Below are 19,446 nucleotides of genomic sequence, written 5' to 3' on the forward strand. Positions count from 1 at the left end.
TTAAATATGTATTTTTACTGAAATTTGTCTAAAAAGTAAAGATTAAATTCCAGTGCTGTCCTCCAGCAGAACACTTGATTTAAATATAGTCTAGGCGCCAAATTATTAATTTTGGATTGGGTCAGCTTGTCATTATAGTCCAATGTTTTGTTCAACTTTTTAATACTCTGAAGGGAAATCTGTAAAGGCTATTTTGTAATTTTCCCTGGACAAGTTCGATCACCCTTCAGAAACTCCTTTCTTTCTTATTCTTTTTATTGTTATAACTTTGTTTCATATAACAATAGGCACAGAAAATCTGCCTGAATTGCACCAAATCCTCTGGTATATGTCTGCTCTTCTTTCTAGTTTCAGACTTTTTTTAAAGTAGACTAGATATCTAGATTTCAGTTGAGTTATTCTGCTGTAGAGCAAAATGTGATACAAGAACAAGGCTTCGTGGAAATACTTCTGGTGTGAGGTTAATATCAAACCTCTGATTTTTTTTTAAAACAGGAAAGTAGGTGGGGCCAAATTTTGCCTGTGCTAAACCATACCTCTTCTCTGAGGTAAGATTTCAGTTAGAGAGATTTTACTGTTACCGACACAACAACTGAAGAAGAAAGGATTGAATTTTTATTTGAATACAAGCAGACAATCAGCTATGATTCTTTCTACCTGTAAGTAAAGTGGGCCATGTATTTTATGCTTTATGTTCTGTTTTGTACACTAGTTAGCAAGGAGCTGCATAAATATCACCATATTTTCCAATTATCCTGCTCTGAAATTGTCATATTAATATGCATATTAAAATTGTTGGTGTTAATTTTCCAAATTACTTCACAAAATTGCTATGGTGGCTTCAGCAAAGCTACTGTTGTTACCAACATACAGACTAGTGAACTCAACAAATGGGGAACACAAGAGGATCAGGAACCAAAGGACTGTCCTTAAGAGTGTGTCGTGCATAGACATGACAGGGAAATTTAACAGAATTATAGGGAAACTTTCTGATTATGAATTGTTCAGCTCAATCAATAACTAAGTGATAAAACGTCAGGAATTTCAATATTTTTCTATTAGTGGAAAAACAACATTTGGTTTGGAAAAAAGTATGTAGTTTTAGAAGAAACTTTACTGTTGATTTCCAACAGGACATGATATTATAGTTTTTTTCAGTCTGCATGAAAGGCAAGCAATATATAATCAATTGTCGGGCACTCTATATGTCACAAATGAGATGTTTTTGATGAGCAAAGATAGGTTAGGTGGGCGGACTACCCCTCAATGTGCCAATTTACACAAGTAACTCAATCTGCTTGAAAAACAAAGTGTTGTTCGGAGTTTGGTACAAGAACATGATTGCTTAGAATCAGACTAATTATCAACATTTAGCATCGTTCTATCAGAAATGGCAAAACAAAATAAAAAAAATCTGAGTATTAGATTATAAAAGACAAGTGATAAGAAAAACACATTTCTAATTTGGCTGTTGGTTTTGTCTAGTTAACAGATTCCACTCTAATTACAGCAATTTATATTAGGAGATGGGAAGGAAGTAGAACACATTCTTATGCATATACTGGACACATATATGGGCAGCTATATCAATTTAAAGGGCACCAATGGGCCCTAAAATTTTGTCTTAATCTTGTGGTTCTAGTGTAGAATTTAGCAGCAATGGGAACGTCTCAAAGATCAAAGGGTTCCTGTACTTTCATTATGCCACCTTTAAGTTTCACAGAACTGTCTCTGTAGCGTCTCCTCAAGCAACCCCTCTCTCCTCCTCCCCACAGGCAGATCTTTTTCTTCCCCCTCTCTTCCCCTGGCTCTCAGCACACCACTCTTCTGCTCTGCATAGCTAGAACTTGTTGCAGATCATTTCCTAGATTGTTTACTATGATGGCAGCTGCTCAGCATGCCAACTAACTATGCCTCAGGGTACTCTTCGTTACCCATTTCCCATTATTATGTCTCCTGCACCTATCTCTCTGCAGGTATCTTCAAAATGGTGCCTCAGAAATCACTGAATCCTAAGTCTGGGCCTCACAGACCTTTTGGTTAATATGGCTTTCAGGCTTTGCACAGGTGTTTGATTTATATTTGTCAGCTAGTCAGCGGAACATATAACAGTCACTGTTTTAAGGACAGGTGTCTTCCTTCCAGCCACTTTTGGGGAGGAGAGGGCAAGTGCAAGCCTTAAGACTGGTTGACTTTCCCCTTGTGATTTCCCTGCTATTGTTAGATTATTATTTTATATGGGAGCAACATGGAGCTTTGTTTCAGACTACCAAATGTCTGGAGAAATGAGAGTCTTACCATTACCACCAAAGACAAAATGCATGACAAGCTATAAAGCCAAAGGGCCGGATCCTCAGCTGGCACAAATTTTTAATCATTGACTATGTTTTGGTAGCTTAAGTGAAAGCCCAGCATTCAGAGACGTAAGGATTGAAAAGTGTGCTATCACCACAGCTGCTTTATGCAGACATATTCCCAAACAACTACTTACTGAAAACAAGTCACACACAAAATACATCTTCGTATTAACAGCAAAAGGAGTAAAGGGCATTTTCTTTCTAGTGCCCTGTCCCATTATGTCTGTGGGTTACAATATTTCAAACCTCAACAGCTACTACACATGTTCCCTTTGGAAAATGCATTTAGGGCCAACTCCCACTGAAATCAGCAACAATTAATAATAAAAATCTTGGAGCCACATAACTAGGGTGGAGGCAGGCAGGCAGTGTGTATGGTGAGTATCACTCATTACTGTTCAGCAACCTCCTTTGGTGTATGCAATGGGTTTTTCCAAAGGGCAAGCTACTCCACTAAGGGCCTGATCCAAAGCCCACCGAAGTCAATGAGAATCTCTGCATTGACTTCAGTGGGTTTGGCTCGTGCCCTAGCACAAGATGAATTCAGGAAGAAAGTGTGTAAAAACAATGTTTAAACTATAAGAGTCAATGGGCAAAATTCAATTTCAGAGATCCATAGATTCCAAGGCCAGAAGGAACTGTTGTGATCATCTAGTCTGACCTCATGTATAACACAGGCCATAGAAGTTTCCCAAAATAATTCCTAAAGCATCTCTTTTAAAAAAACATCCAATCCTGATTTAAAAAGTGTTACTGATGGAGAAGAAATCTGCAATGACACTTGGTAAGTTGTTCCAGTGCTTAATTACTCTTAAAAATGTACACCTTATTTCCAAATTTGTCTAGCTTCAACTTCCAGCCTTTGGATCATGTTATACCTTTCTCTGCTAGACTGAAGAGAGCATTATTAAATATTTGTTCCCCCTGTAGGTACTTATTGACTGTAATCAAGTCACTTAACTTTCTCTTTGTTAAGCTAAATAGACTGAGCTCCTTCAATCTATCATGATAAGGGATGTTTTCTAATCCTTTAATCATTCTTATGAGTCTTCTCTGAACTGATTTTATCAGTATCCTTGACTTGTTGACACCAGAACTGGACACAGTATTCCAGCAGTGGTCACACTACGGCCAAATACAGAGGTAAAATAACCTCTTTACTCCTACCTGAGATTGTATCCAAAGATTGCATTAGCCCTTTTGGCCACAATGTTTAGTTGATTATTCACCATGGACCTCAAATCTTTTTCAGAGACACTGCTTCTCAGGATAGAGTCCCCGATCATGTAATTATGGCTAAGGCTATGATTATGTCATGGAGGTCATGGAATCCATGACTTCCATTGACCTCCATGACTTTTTCTACCCCAGAGCTGGAGCTCCAAGCCAGCCCTGCCCCCGCATCTCCCATCCCCTGGATTGGTGGGGGAACTCCGCAGCTGCCCAGCCACCGCAGGCAGATGATGGATCCTCGCAGCTGCCCAGCCCCACGGGTAGGGGGGCCCTGGAACTCCCACGCACCGTAGCAGTGGGGGACCTTGGAGCTCCTGCAGCAGTGGGTGCTGAACCCACCTACCCCTTTTGTCAGGGATATTTTTAGTGGAAGTTTGAGACAGGTCACAGGCTTCCGTGAATTTTTGTTTATTGCCTGTGATCTGTCCATGACTTTTACTAAAAATGTCCATGTCAAAAACTTAGCCTTAATTATGGCCTACAATCTTTGCTACCAGAGACATACATTTACCTTTAACCATACTAAAATGCATGTTTGTGTGCAGTTTACCAAGCAATCCAGATTGCTCTGTATCAGTGACCAATCCTCTTCATTATTTACCACTCCCCCAATTTTTGTGTCAGATGCAAACTTTATCAGTAATGAATTTGTTTTCTTCCAAATCATTGATAAAAATGTTAAATAGTGTAGGGCCAAGAACCGATCCCTGCAGGACCCCAATAGAAATACACCAGTTTGATGATGATTCCTCCTTTAGAATTGCATTCTGAGATCCGTAAATTAGCCAGTTTTTAATCCATTTAATATGTGCCATATTAATTTTATTTCATTCTATTTTTTTAATCAAAATGTTATGTGGTACCAAGTCAAATGCCTTGCACAAGTCTAAGTATATTACATCCGCACTATTACCTTATACAACCAAACTTGTAATATCGTCAAAAAATATATGAAGTTAGTTTGACAGGACCTATTTTCCATAAAACTATGTTGAGATTGACATTAATTATATTACCCTCCTTTCATTCTTTATTAATCAAGTCCTGTATCAGCTGCTCCATTATCTTGCCTGGGATCCATGGCAGAAGGACAGGCCTGTAATTACCTGGGTTATCCTGTTTGCCCTTTTAAAATATTGGCACAACATTAGCTTTCTCCCAGTCTTTTGGATCTTCTCCAGTGTTCCAAGACTTATTGAAAATCAACTTTACTATGCCAGTGATCTCCTCATTAGCTCTTTTAAAGCTCTTGGATACAAGTTATCTGGACCCACTAATTTTAAAATGTCTAACTTCAGTAGCTGCTGTGTAACATCCTCCTGAGATACTAATGGAATGGAAAGAGTGTTATCATATGATGTTACATCATTTGTTTTTCCCCAAATACAGAACAGAAATATTTGTCAAACACTTTACCTTTTCTGCATTATTATTAATAATTCTACCATATCTATCTAGTAATGGACCAAGAGCATTGTTAGGATTCTTTTTGTTCCACATATACTTAAAAAACTCCTTCATATAATCCTTAACTCTGTTGACCATAGATTTCTACCTGTGTCCCCTTGCTTCCCTTATAAATTTTCTATAATTCTTACCTTCTGATTTATATTCATTACTATGAACTTCCCTTTCTTCCATTTGTAATATATTACCTTTATTTCCTTTCTAAACCATGTCTGTTTTGAATCAATAGGGCCTTCTTCCTCAATTGTGGCTTTTTGGGCATCTAAGAAAATGTTCCTAAACAATTCCCAATTATCATTCATATTTTTCTGATTACATTCTTCCTCCCAGTTGATTTGCTCATAATTGTTTTCAGTCTTGTAAAATTGGCCCTTATATAGCACTATGTATATATATATCACAGGTGTGGACTTGATTCTGTTTGCACATTATAAATGTGATCAAGTCATGATCACCTGTACCTAAGTTACTGTCAAGATGTCTGTAGTAGCTCAGGAGTGTGAGTACCAACCTCAGTGCACACTATTGAGAAACAGGGCACACACCCCAAAACGGTTGTAAGTTCTATACTTAAATTTCACCAACCAAGTTTCAAGTGTGAACTCCTGGCACTATAGCTGCCTTAACATGGTGTCACAGACAGTCCTCTTGGGTGCTCCAATCTATCTTGCCACCCAGGTAGAGCTTGCCTTTCTGATAGATGGTCCCTTACATCAAAAGTCACAACAATGTTCAGGTTATTCCCAGTTCCAAAGGACCAGTCACTTATCCCAGATCACTTGCACTTTAGATCCTACACCAAAAACAATGCTTGTAGCCAATCCTATAATAAATTAACTAATCATTTATTATCCAAGAAAAAGAAATATGAGAGTTATTTACAAGGTTAAAGCAGGTAAACATACACACACAAATGAGTTACAGTCTTAGGTTCCAAAAGGTAACAGAAGCTACTATAACAGGGGTAGGCAACCTATGGCACGGGTGCCGAAGGCGGCACTGCAAGCTGATTTTCAGCGGCACTCACACTGTCCGGGTCCTGGCCACTGGTCTGGGGGGCTCTGCATTTTAATTTAATTTTAAATGAAGCTTCTTAAACATTTTACTTTCCATACAACAATAGTTTAGTTATATATTATAGACTTATAGAAAGAGACCTTCTAAAAATGTTAAAATGTATAACTGGCACACAAAACCTTGAATCAGAGTAAATAAATGAAGACTCGGCACAGCACTTCTGAAAGGTTGCCGACCCCTGTGCTATAATATGCAAGCTCCATAAGTACTCCTAGGATTCACCCAGGCCAGGCACTGGGAATCCCTTGTTTATGCTTATAAATCTTGACCTCTCCAAGTACAAGCAGCATAGACATACAATCTTCCCGCAGTGTTCAAACTGATGAGATGAGTCCACCTGCATGTTTCCTCTTCATGGGTATGTGCAAGGGGACAGCAATCAACAAAGTCTTTGTTCTTTGATGCTTCACAATGGTTCATTTGGTTCTAATGGGCCTTCTTAGTGGGCAAGATGTAACACTCCCTGTGGCAAACTAGTATTTCACACTTGGACCTGCTTCTCTCCTGACTGGTGATTTCAGAACAAACACTTTTGCAGTCACAGAGCAAACACTTAAATATTACCTTAAAAATGGGATACAGATATTATAAGTAAGTCTATGATTTAGTTATGGGTATTTTTAGTAAAAGTCATGGACAAGTCATGGGCAATAAACAAAAATTCACAGCTCCTGACCTGTCCATGACTTCTACTATAAATCACTTTTGTCACCTTTGTCTGGCTTGTCCTCGACCATCCCTCCACGAACGCAGGTCGATGCCACACCACTCTATTTTGTTTTCTGGCCAAAGAGTTTTGTCATGGGATTGGCCCAGTGCATTTTCGGTCTGCCCAGAGGTTCCTTGTGATCTCTGGGGATCCAATCACTGGTGCAGGTTGGCCACCTATTGTCTTGCCTGCACACTACGTGACCTGCCCATCTTTGCTTTGTGTCGTACATTGCCTGCACTACATTGGTCACCTCTGTATACCTTCTGATCGCCTCATTCGGTATGTGATCATGGAGCAGTATCTTGCACATTCGCCTTCCCATTGCTCTCTGGGTGACAGCAAATTTTTCTTTCTCTGCTTTCGTTGTTGACCAGCTTTCTCCTCTGTATATCATTGCTGGCAGAACAATAGAGTTAAACAGTTCTTTCCTTTCCTTCATGGGCAGTTCATCATCCATTTGAGATGTCTTTATTTTGTTGAAATTTGCCCACCCCACCTTTCACCTTTCTGCAGCTGAGCAGAGACAACTCTACTATAAATACCCCTGATTAAATCTTTGCTGCTCTGGCAGAACTGGGGTCAGCCACACTGGCTGCTGCAGAAGTCATGGAAGTCACGGAAAGTAATGGAATCCGTGACTTCCGCAACCTCTGTGACAGACTCACAGCCTTAATTATAAGTGAGATTAATGTATGTAGCAACCTGCAAGCATTTCATAAATTCTAAACACATTTTTATCAATCTAATATCTATTTTAACAATACGAACACACATGAGAGCCAGACCGAATTCCAGCTATGCATTTGTCAGTGTGCAGTTGAAGCCAAGAGGCATGGGCAGCGAATATAATAGGCCAGGGAAGGCAAAGGGATCCCTGGCACCGCCACTGACCCACTGTCGGACACCTGGCGCCAGCCCTTCCCAGAGACTCCCACTGCCTCCTCTATCACTCCACACACACCCCTGCTGCTTGCCGTGTCCCTCCTCCTCCTCTGGACAGGGGAGTGAGGAGGGATGCAGAGAGCCAGCAGCCGGCAGATTGGCGAGGCTCCACTGGGGCTGGTGGCTCGACGGGGGGCAGGGCCTTCAGGGGTGGGAGGAGCTGGCACTAGGGGGACAGTGGCTTGCCCTGGCTCGACTCTGGCGGGGGGGGGGGGGATGGCAGCTTGGCTCGGCAGGGCACTCGGGGGCCAGGGGAGCTGGTAGTTCTGCCTGGGGCTGGCCTGGCGCGCAGGGAGATTGGTGGCTTGGCCCAGGGCTGGGGCCAGCAGTCAGCGGAGGGTGGGGGCAGTGGCTCAGCCTGGTGCTGGGGGGGGGCGGTGGGTCTGGGGGGTCAGCAGCAGCAGCTTGGCCCAATGTGTGGCTGGGGCAGGCAAGCCAGGGCTCCTCTGGTTGCAGGAACCCCTCAGAGTCGGGATTTCAGGGGTCTGGTGTGAGGGGGTGGGGCCTTGGGTGGAAGGGGCAGGGCGGGGCTGGCAGGCTAGCCTCCCCAAAGCGGGGGTTCACCCGCCACCCATGTCAAGAGGCCTTGGCATAGGCTGGCACCTGGTCTGTGAGCATCACAGTTACCATTACATTTTTAGTTCTGTGATCAATTCTTCTTTATCTCTCAAGTATCTCATGTATATTAAAGAAAACAGAATTTGGCTTTTTGTATCCGAATGAAGTTAATTTTCTTTCTGTTGCACTTTGAGTTCTGGCTTCTCTCTTTTGAATGGAGGGATTTAAAAAAATAAGTAATAAAGAGTGTGGAGATGTCTATGTGAGGCAATAAGCTGCATGTGCTTCTGTCAGGAAGTGCAGGCTTCCTGTACCACTTTATTAATCATTGCTACAATACTTGGAGTCAGCTCTGTGTATATATAACTTCCTGTCTTGCTAGTACATGATTTTGATGTGAGCAAGTCTAATCGAATTATTCACACGGAGAGCCAAGCACTTTGACATTTGCGGTGGGTACTTTAGAATCTAAAGTTTAGATGTACAGGTATGGGTTATCTTCTCTTCCTGATAGGGGCTGCAGAGTCACGATGAGTTATTCTGTCACTTTTGTGGTCTGTTAAATGCAAATTCTTTAATCAAGGAGGTCAGAATGAGAAAGAAATGGCACATGTATTGTGTAAATAGCAGGCTGACCGGTAACTTCGCAAGATGTGATGGCCTACAGCCCACCTGAATAGGCCTTCACCTGGGATATCCCAATAGCATTCCAGTGTTTTACATCAAAGTATCCAAATTTAACTAGCCCCATGGAATCAAATCCTAAAACATGCAAGTCTCTGAAGAGCTGAAGGACTCTCACAGTACTTCTTATTTCATGACTCTGTCCCCGGCTGATTAGCCAGATTTCCACCAGAAATATGGTGTTTCAATAATACCTCTCACAGCTTTAACTCCTATTGAGTCACTCTGCAGCTGCTACTGAGCAGCCAGAGTGGGAATCAATGCAAGGACAAAACAACTCCTTCAGAAGCGGTGCTGCAAGGGAGAGAGATACGGCCAAATCAGGAACTCTGCATGCAAACAGATCTGCGTCTAGAAAGCTGGGGATGTCCCTTCCCTAGGACCTCATGCCCTGTGTACTCCATGGAGCTAGAGGAGGACATGGTAGGATAGGAAGAAGAAAGAAGGGCAGCAAACCTCACAGAACTACCCTACCTCTCAGGGCCTTTCACACTCATTTCTCTGCAAGAGATGGTAATCTAGGCCACAGTTACTGGATTATGGGTCATATTCTGCACTCTTTTTCAGTCATAAGAACATAAGAACAATCATACTGGGTTAGACCAAAGGTCCATCAAGCACAGTATCCTGTCCTCTGACTGTGGCCAATGGTAGGTGCCCCAAAGGGAATGAGCAGACAGGTTATCATCAAGTGATCTATGCCCTGTCACCCAATCCCAGCTTCTGGCAAACAGTCAAAACACTGAACTCAGTGAAAGTTTTGCCCAAGTAAGGAGTGCAGAATAGGGACCTACACTGCATATACCATGAAACACGCTAATTACTGATTCAGCCCATAGTTTGTTATGATTCCTTAAGCACTGTAAGAGACTAGCTGGTAAATATATGATTAGTATATATGTAAAATGCATTACAGACATTTCATTTATTGCTGGTTTCTCTTAACCTAGCAAGTAGCAGGGCTGCTCAGAGGATTCAGGGGGCCTGGGGCAAAGCAATTTTGAGGGCCCCTTCCATAAAAAAAAGTTGCAATACTATAGAATACTATATTCTCATGGGGGCCCCTGCGGGGCCCGGGGCAAATTGCCCCACTTGCCCCCCACCCCGCTCTGGGCAGCCCTGCCAAGTAGATTCAAGTGTGGAAAGTCCCTATACTTTACAGAAAGAGTTTGAAATTCAGTAAAGGCAGAAAATTCCTGGGCTGACATTCCACCTTTACTCAAACCAGCCTCAACTCTAAATTAATTTGCATTTGTGGTTATACTAAGATCTTCAGTGTACTTAACAATGTTGTTTTGATAATACTTTGAAGTTCTACAGAGCCTGATCTAAATATCTCTGGTAAGTACTTTACAATGTTAATTGAGCCTGGCAGCACTAAGGCAAGGAAGAGATACACAGGGATTACGTGACCCATCACTGAAATGTGGACACCTTTATGGTGGAATGTAGAATCTCTTCAACAATGCATGTTGGCAATACACTATCTAAGTCAGGGGCAAACACTGCTCCCAACTGAAACACTTCGGGTAGTTTTGGTAAGTAGCAGGTAATTACCTGAGTTGGAATTTAAACATCCTTCGTCTAATGAAAAATACCTTGATATCTCTAATGGACAAATAAATGTCAATTCACCTCATTCAAAAGTCAGCACCTGGAATTCCACACTGCCATCTAACACCATTCCAGTAATTAATTCAATACTATTTCAGACTTTCCCTCTGAATTTCTCTTTTTTGCAGGTAAACATAGACCAGTGATATTAAGATACTGAAAGTTGCAAACACTCTTTTCTTTTTTCTTGTTTATAGCTCCTTGTCTGGAAAATATGGTAAATAAACTAGAAATTACAGCAAGCACCAGTAGGAGAAAGCGTGTTCTGGCAAAGTTAAAGAGCAACAGTTTTAAATGGCAAGGTGATAGCTTCATGAACAATTGAAAGTAATGCAGCAAACCTGTCACCGTGCACACAGCTTTTTTAGTCTGGCTTCTTTAAAAAAAATAGTTCATGTCAGCTGGTTTGGGCATTTCCAATCCTCATATTTTCCATAGCCGTCACTGGAAACTTCTATCAAGCGGTTTATGATATCTTATGATTAAAATGGGCTTGTCAAAGTCCCACACTGTAGGCTTGTCACAGGATGTCATGGTCTATGGCAAATTGCCCCCACAAGCTTCACTGGTAACTTTTCAAAGCAAAACAAGCATAAGCCACAGGTTTCTTCCTCTTCTGACTAAGAACTAATTTTGATCTTATCTCCCTGAACTTTGCCATTCTCTTTCCCTTTTTATAGTGTGAGATTTGTTAAATACTGTTTATATCTTTATTGGTCAAATAATTCACCAGGTGTAATAAGGCCACTTAAACCTTTTGAATGCTATGGTACACAGATTAGTAAACTTCATTGCGGTGCTATGCTAACATATACTCAGCTTTAAAATGACTCCAACTCAAGCAGCTCCCCAGTTCCTAAACAGCTGCCTAAATCACCCACAACCTAGTGGTTATGGGAACACCCAGCCATATCTCAGCTGCCTAACTTTCCCTTCTCTTTCAGCTGCCTAAAGGTCATGCAATCTCCAACCAAGAAACCTGGCTCAAGCCCTTCTCCCACCCCAGGTGTCATCCATCCAGAAATTAGGTCAGAATAAAGGTCAAATTATCTTGCTGTAGCTGACCCCTTTAGATCTCTTCTCTCCACTTGTTCATTTGCAAGCAGCATATGAGGAATTGCATAAACATAGTAGCTGTGATACAAGATAAACAGGAATGCATGACTAACTCTCTTGAGATCAGATTTGAGCTCTTGTTTTGTAAGGCTTCTGTACCTGAAAGATGTATAATAATGATATGCACTGAGATTATATAGCAAAAGATGCCAAAGCTCTTTTACAAACATTACTTAATTCTTACAATGTCCTATTTCCATTTTACAGATGGATAAAATGAAGCAGAGAGAGGTTAGCTTATAAATAACTTGCCCATGCTCACACAGTGAAAACATGGTAGAGCCAGGACTGACACTCAAGAACTCTAACTCAGAGGCCTATATGCTAACCATTATACTATACTTCCCCTCTTATGTAGACTTAGGGCTAGTCTACACTTACCAGCCGGGTCGACGCGGTGAGTTCGACTTCTCGGAGTTCGAACTATCGCGTCTAATGTGGATGCGATAGTTCGAACTCCGGAAGCGCCGCGGTCGACTCCGGTACTCCACCACTGCAAACGGCAGTGGCGGAGTCGACCTTGGAGCCACGGACTTCGATTCCGCGGGGGCGTCTGGACGGGTGAGTAGTTCGAACTAGGGTACTTCGAATTCAGCTACGCTATTCACGTAGCTGAATTTGCGTACCCTAGTTCGACCCCGCTTCTTAGTGTGGACCAGCCCTTAGACTACACAGAAAATGGATTTTCTTGTTACTTACACTGAAATATTCCATCCAAATCCCTCACATGTAAATTAAATGAAATTGGGTCATCATTCCAGACCAAACCAAAAATGGTGAAGCGGGAATAAAAAACCAGAACACATTAGTGTGACTTTGAAAAGAACATGCATGAAAGATAAACTTGGAAAAATACTCAGTCCTAAGGGAAGGACACTACCTAATATGTGTCTTTAGAGCATCTTCTAATGACAAGAATGTAGTGTCCTCTGTAGAAGAGACGAGACAGGACTCAATTGTGAAGGATATAAAGGTTGCTGCATACAGAAGGAATCTGTAGCTCTCCTGGGATATCTAGCTTTCACACTGATTAAAACAATCTAGTATCATCACACAAGGTTTCTCTTAAATCCTAGCCAAGAACGGTGACCACACTACAATCAAGAGTGTATTACAGGCAAAACATGAATAAGGAGCTCAACATAAAAAAATGTGTACGGATGCCAGGTTGGTTCTGCAGATTTTTCACACCTCACAAGAGGACATTTATAACATCAGAGGCTCTTCTGGTGCTATGTATTCATTAAGAAAAAATAGCCTAATCAGCATTATTGTACTGCTCACTGTGGTTAACAATTTATCCATCTGTAAATAGGAACAATACTTAGCATCTGTATAGTGCTTTTCATCTGTGGATCTCACAGTGCTTTACAGAAGTGGGAAAGCATTGATAACTTCAACAGATGAGGAAACTGAGGCACAGAAAGGTTAGGGGTTTGATTGTGGAGTCCTTCCTTATGCTGGCGAGCACTCACTTAAGTAGTTCCACTGGTTTCAATTGGACTATTCCCATGAGTAAATGTTCCACAATCTGGTCCCAAGTGACTAGCCCAGAGTCTCACAGCAAGTCCATGGCAGAGAACCTATTACACACTTCAATGCAGTAAACCAAAAACAGTACTAAAAATACAGAAAATGTTCTTGTTTTCAGATCACACCATCCAGTCTGTTTTTTGCTGCTGCTGCTGTTCAGTGCAGAAAAGGTAAATCAAATTTTAGCTTCAACTTGCCAGTAATTAAGCTAATCAAAATAACTCATATATGAAACATTCTAAAACCTCTCAGTTTTCAGTAAATCTGCTGAAATTTGTAAAAAAAAAAAATTTACAGACCTTTTCCCTCCCCCACAGCCAATATGTTTGGTGATATATATTCTCACAAGCACTATTTTTATTCTCCAAAATTAGAGCAGTGAGAACAAAATTGAGCCTGGACAATGATGGAGACTTGATGGCTGGATACTCAATGTCACAACAGCTCTCCTATGTGTCTACTCAAAAGCACAGAGTAAGTAAAATCGTACAGATTCAGGAAACTGAAGTACAAAGAGGTTAAGTGACATATCCAAGCCCAGACACTGAATATATGCCAGAGCAGGCACTAGTGCAGAGGTTCTCAAACTGCGGATAGTTCCCTCTAAGGTGTGTGCCTGGGTGTGGCCTTGAGGGAAATAGGGGGTAGGTGGGAGGGGAAAGTGGGGTGAATAGAGGGGGTGGAGGGAATTTGGGACATGCAGGGCTGCAGTGGCCAGAGAAAGAGACGACTTTTCCCAGCTACAGGATTCCAGCTGCTGGGAAGAGACGGTCCTCCTTCCCAGCCTCAGCTATGTGGTTGCTGCGGTGGGGGAGAGACCCCCCCTCCTTCCCAGCCCCAGCTCGGGGGCTGCCATGGTGGGGGAGAGAGGGCACATCCATCGCAGTAGAAAGGTAAGACTACTGATATTAAAATATGAGTTGTGTGCTTTTATTTGTAGAACAAAAAATTGTTAATTATTATTAAGGTTTTTTTATATAGTGCTTTTGTCCAAAGCGCTTTACAATACTTAGCTAACGGTACAAATAACATTTGGAAAGATCATTAAGTGGTCCGCTCAGACCCTCAGCAATTTTTAAGTGGTCAGTGAAAAAAAAATTTGAGAACCACTGCACTAGTGTAACTACTCTCTGCCAAATCTTTAAAGTTGCAGTAATACATACTTCATATAAATACTGTAAAGAGTATTTTAATAAGAGTGCAAAGATTTAGAAGATTTACATTGTTATGTATTTTTTCCAAACACGAAGGACCTGAGTATGGTCTTACTTTCATTTGGCCTAACTCTACTGACTTCGATGAGTTCTTCCCAACTTTACAACAGTGTAACTGAGCGCAAAACCAGGCCCTAAGTCCATGCAAAACAAAATGTTTATATTCCTGCTGATAAGTTAAGCACGTATGCAATGTTCTCCAAACCCAGCTGGTGTAACTCAATTGACTTCAATGGAGCTATTCTGATTTACATCAGCTGAGGAGCTGTCCCAGAATTCATACCGCATTAATGTAACTGCAAGCATGTTGGTGGCGGAAATGCTCTATTTTGGCTACAGTCACATTATATGCATATTATTTATTTTGTCAGTGTAACTTTGGCTTGAATAACAGTTATCCATGTGCAATCAACTGTACTCTGTTGCCTTCTTGCAAGTGCAACTGACTGGATGATAAGGCATAGGGAGGGAAGGAATCGTGATCAGTTTCTTTCAGGAACAGAGACAACATAAGAATAAAAATAAAATAAAATACTACTACTAATAATAATACTAATAATAAGCAGGGAAAGAAATGTAAACCAATTATGATACTTTTTTCTCTCAACAGCATGACAGGCAATTTGTTCAGCAATCAAAGAGGAAACCACTACCAGCGTTACCCCCACAGATCCCTGAAGAGTATGAAGAGAAAATCAGAGTCATTGCACTCTATGATTTTTTTGCCAAAGGACCCTGTGACTTAACACTCAGGAAATCAGAAGAATACATTATCCTTGAGAAGTATGACCCCCACTGGTGGAAGGCAAGAGACCAGTATGGGTAAGAGAGGAGGCATATTTGGACCCATTTGTTTCTATCTATCTTCCTAAAAAAACACACCCCAAACAAAAAATAAAAAATTAGCAGCATAAATATATTTTAGGACCAGATTTTAAAGTGTTCAGCTCCCAGTTTGGCATCTATATGAAGCAGCCATATTTTTGAAAAACATTCAGCACCCAGCCTCTCCCATTGAGAATAATGGGAATCTAGAATCTAGACAGACACACACCAGGCTAAACAAGAGCAGCATTTGGAAATTTGAGAAGAGAGTGAGTTGCTGGGTGCTGAGTAGTTCTGGAAACCTGGCCACTTCATTTAGGACCTGTTGAGTGCTGAGCTCTTTTGAAAATCTGGCACTTCATACTTAATTTGTAAAGTATTTTACAATACAGTGAATCAGAAGAAAGGTTGTGTGAGTGTGATGAAATGGCATTCAGATAAAATAGCAACTACAGTCATATAAGTACCTAGATAGATGTACTGCAATTAAGCCAATTTCTGCTCTCAGTCAAACTTGTGCCTATCTTCCCATCTAGTTTCATACAGTGATATCTTATATTGAAGTTACTAGGGTTGCACCATTGTAGCTGATGGCAGAATTGTAGAAAGGGTATGTAATTCAGTAAAATATTGTTTTTAGAGTTAAGTCTGCCTGAACCAAAATCCTAGATCCAAATACCCCTGAACTTTAAAAAAAGTTTGGATCTGAACTTCACTTATGGGCCATCTTCCCTCAGTAATGGTTTCATTGTTTCCCCTTTCTCTCAGCTTAATGTCTTCATCCACACCTCCACCTCCCCTCTATAGCTGCTTTTTTTATGTGCCAAATAACCATCCCCTCCTAATTCAAAGCCCTCCTTTAAACACACTTCTTCCACCTAGACAGGGGCGGCTCTAGCAATTTCGCCACCCCAAGCACGGTGGCATGCCACGCGGGGGGCGCTCTGCCGGTCGCCGGTCCCGCGGCTCCGGTGGACCTCCTGCAGGCGTGCCTGCGGAGGGTCCGCTGGTCCCGCGGCTCCGGTGGAGCATCCGCAGGCATGCCTGCTGGAGGTCCACCCGAGCCGCGGGACCAGCGGACCCTCCACAGGCACGCCTGCGGGAGGTCCACCCAAGCCGCCTGCCGCCCTCCTGGTGACTGGCAGAGCACCCCCCTGCGGCATGCTGCCCCAAGCACGCGCTTGGCGTGCTGGGGCCTGGAGCCAGCCCTGCACCTTGAGGCTCAGTGATAATCCACCAGACACATATAAAAGAATTTGCCTTGTTCAGAGATTAGACAATCATCTGGTGTACTGTGCATCTGAACTGCAATGTCTATCCAAATTAGTTTGTAAACCCATTGGAGCAGAGACCATGTCTTCCTCTAGGAACTGTACAGTGACAAGCTCGCTGACATACGTAGTAATCTTGAACGCAACTGGTTCTTTTAGAAGGAGGGAATTAAAATAATTGGCAATTATGTAAAATATATATATGCAGGGTGACCAGATAGCAAGTGAGAAAAATTGTGACAGAGGGTGGGGGGTAATAGGTGCCTATGTAAGAAAAAGCCCCAAATATCGGGACTGTCCCTATAAAATCGGGACATCTGGTCACCCTATATATATGCAACTCAATCTAGGGTTTGAGCTATATTCTGCTTTGTAATGTGTGCATTGGCCATGCATATGCGTTCAAAGGTAAAATCTAGACTTCAGTGCCACCTGGTGGGTCTTGTGCAGAGCTGGCAACACAAATTCACCCACTTCCTGGTTCTCCAGAGAACAGTCCCATACTGAACAATTCATACAGACAGTATTTGCCCATCATCTATCCTTTGAAAGATCACCAGGTTGATAAGAAGAATCCTGAGGTCTTCCTTCAATGATGTCTGAATTCACAGAAACATAGCTCATACTTGATATGTGGCCAAAGTGTTAGTTGCCCTCTTGTTAAGTGAAAGGAATAGTCACATTTTAATCCCATTGTGTTATATCTTTACATTGTGTTATATCTTTCATTTGTATTTATTTTAGTAATGAAGGCCTAATTCCCAGCAATTATGTAACTGAGAACGAGCGAAATAATTTAGAAGCATATGAGTAAGTACACTTGAAAATGATTATTGTGCCTCCTCCCTGAGAATTGGTTAGGCTTGTACATTTTTAGGGCCTGCTCTTTCAGTCCTTACTAGAAGTCAACAGGAGTTTGCCTGAGTAACGACTGCAGGATGAAGGCCCTTATTTTTTTTTTATAAATCATCATCCTAAAAATGAATTCACCATTTGTCTTCCGGTTTTCATGATTCTTCTCCATTCAAATCAATGGCTGTTTGCTATGAGACTAGAATGTTATCAACATTGGTAGCTCATATACAATAAATAGGATAACTGCATCTGTTTGCCTAAGTCAAGATGTCACAATCTGGAAGTTTCCTATTTGTGAGCGCTCACAGCCAGATACTATTATACTCTGATCTTTTCCTGTTTTGTACATTTCAATTACTATCCAGTACTGACTTCAACATATTTAAGGTTCATTGACTGGTGAAGAAGAGTAAAATTCCCAAATATTCCAACCAGAGATGGGCCTGAGACACCAAATGTAAATGCAAAATTTCCCAAACTTGTGGGTGTTTATATCCAGGATTTTACTTAATCTCAACTTTAATTACAACAAATGGGAAAAAATATTGAAAATCATAGGGCTAGACTTGACACCAGTAAAGTTGCCCTCTTTCCCCAACCACAATCCCATCATATTTGATTAAGACACTATATGAGCAAAATTCTATACATTGGACTGTAAACTGTGAACCCACCAATTTATCAAAGGCAGAAGACTAGACCCTCTAACAACTCTTATGGCATGAACAAGAAATCACCACACTTCACATTGTTACTGTGTAGGAATTTTAAAAATAAATTAGAGAGTGAGATCCAGAACATGGGATGGGCACATTTAAAAAATATAACTATGAAACAGGAAGCACTTGTTTTATGAGGAAGCTGATGGGGTTCTTTCACTAGTTAGGGTGAGCTGAGTGATAGTAAACAGTAGAGTTAAAACTGGTAGTGGAACTTTAAATATTTCCAGACTTTCTGACATTTTGATTTTTTTAAACTATGACTTTCTAACATTTTCACTTTACAACATTATTTTTTTAACCTTAGCTCTGAATTTCCTCATTCATAAATATCTTGCTTTTGTTTGTGTTATTGTTATAACTGAAATGGTCTTATAAAGTTGTTTAAAATCAATATCTGTTGTTTACAACCTTAGATTTATATTAACTAAGTTTTTGGTTTGGGAATAGTATAACGGTTAAGAAGTGTTGCTCTTTACAATAGAGTCAATAAGTATTTTTGTTAAAATAGCTTGAAATCAGAATATAATTTAGCTGTTTTTTCTTGGTCATTTATTGTAGGTGGTACTGTAAAAACATAAACAGAAATCAGGCAGAACTTCTACTACGGCAGGAGGTAATTCAGTTGGTTTATAAATAAACTTTCATTGTTTGTAAAGTTACCCACAATCTAAATTATTCTGTCAGTATTACAAGATGCATCATGAAGAGTTCAGCAATCAAATCCAGAGCTAACTGTACAATAAGATAGAGTACTTTAAAATGAAGGGATGTCTTGGTGGTCTAAACATCAGGTGTGGAATACCTAGACTCTCTAGAACTTGTTCTGTTTAGGTCTTCTACCTTCCATACTAGATAAACTGAGTTCCATGCAGTTTACTGTGCGTGTCTTTTGGTTGAGACTTTAAAAACTGAAATCTGTCCGCACTGTATGAACATTAAAAATTTCATGCTTTCTTAGTTAACGTAGAGGTTTGCCCCAGTGTCCTTAACTAAAACTTCTACTCCTCTTATTGTCATGCAGCATGTTGTGTCCCACTTAGTCCTGCCCATAGGCAATTGTGTTTTATTGGTCCTATGTTAATATTTTGTGTGAAGCATTGTGGAACCCTTGGGAAGAAAAGTGCATGTCAATATGAAATACAACTGTATCTATGACTTCAAATTGTTACTATTTTAGAGAGAATAACAGAGTTTTGCTCAGGGGCCAACACAGGGATTGGATAAAATACAGCTCAGCCAGAGGGAGTGCACAGAAATACATAAAAT

General features: G+C 41.0%; 1 protein-coding gene across 4 annotated transcripts in view; it reads left to right on the plus strand.

The window, feature by feature from the left end:
• Nucleotides 1–543: 543 nt before the first annotated feature.
• The window catches only part of LOC120406898 (tyrosine-protein kinase TXK-like), a 38,540-nt gene continuing 19,637 nt past the window's right edge, over nucleotides 544–19,446 (plus strand). For 2 of the 4 annotated variants that reach the window (XM_039542074.1, XM_039542078.1), the window contains exons 1-7: nucleotides 544–659; nucleotides 13,412–13,463; nucleotides 13,668–13,767; nucleotides 14,034–14,186; nucleotides 15,118–15,329; nucleotides 17,348–17,413; nucleotides 18,739–18,793. In XM_039542074.1, coding sequence (XP_039398008.1) covers nucleotides 644–659; nucleotides 13,412–13,463; nucleotides 13,668–13,767; nucleotides 14,034–14,186; nucleotides 15,118–15,329; nucleotides 17,348–17,413; nucleotides 18,739–18,793 — 654 coding nt within the window. In that variant the 5' untranslated portion in view covers nucleotides 544–643. Of the gene's footprint in view, nucleotides 660–11,588; nucleotides 11,673–13,395; nucleotides 13,464–13,667; nucleotides 13,768–14,033; nucleotides 14,187–15,117; nucleotides 15,330–17,347; nucleotides 17,414–18,738; nucleotides 18,794–19,446 lie in introns of those variants that run through there. The other 2 variants (XM_039542075.1, XM_039542077.1) reach the window with 2 other exon arrangements.

The sequence above is a fragment of the Mauremys reevesii genome, linkage group 5, assembly GCF_016161935.1.
Source record: "Mauremys reevesii isolate NIE-2019 linkage group 5, ASM1616193v1, whole genome shotgun sequence".
Classification (NCBI taxonomy): domain Eukaryota; kingdom Metazoa; phylum Chordata; order Testudines; family Geoemydidae; genus Mauremys; species Mauremys reevesii.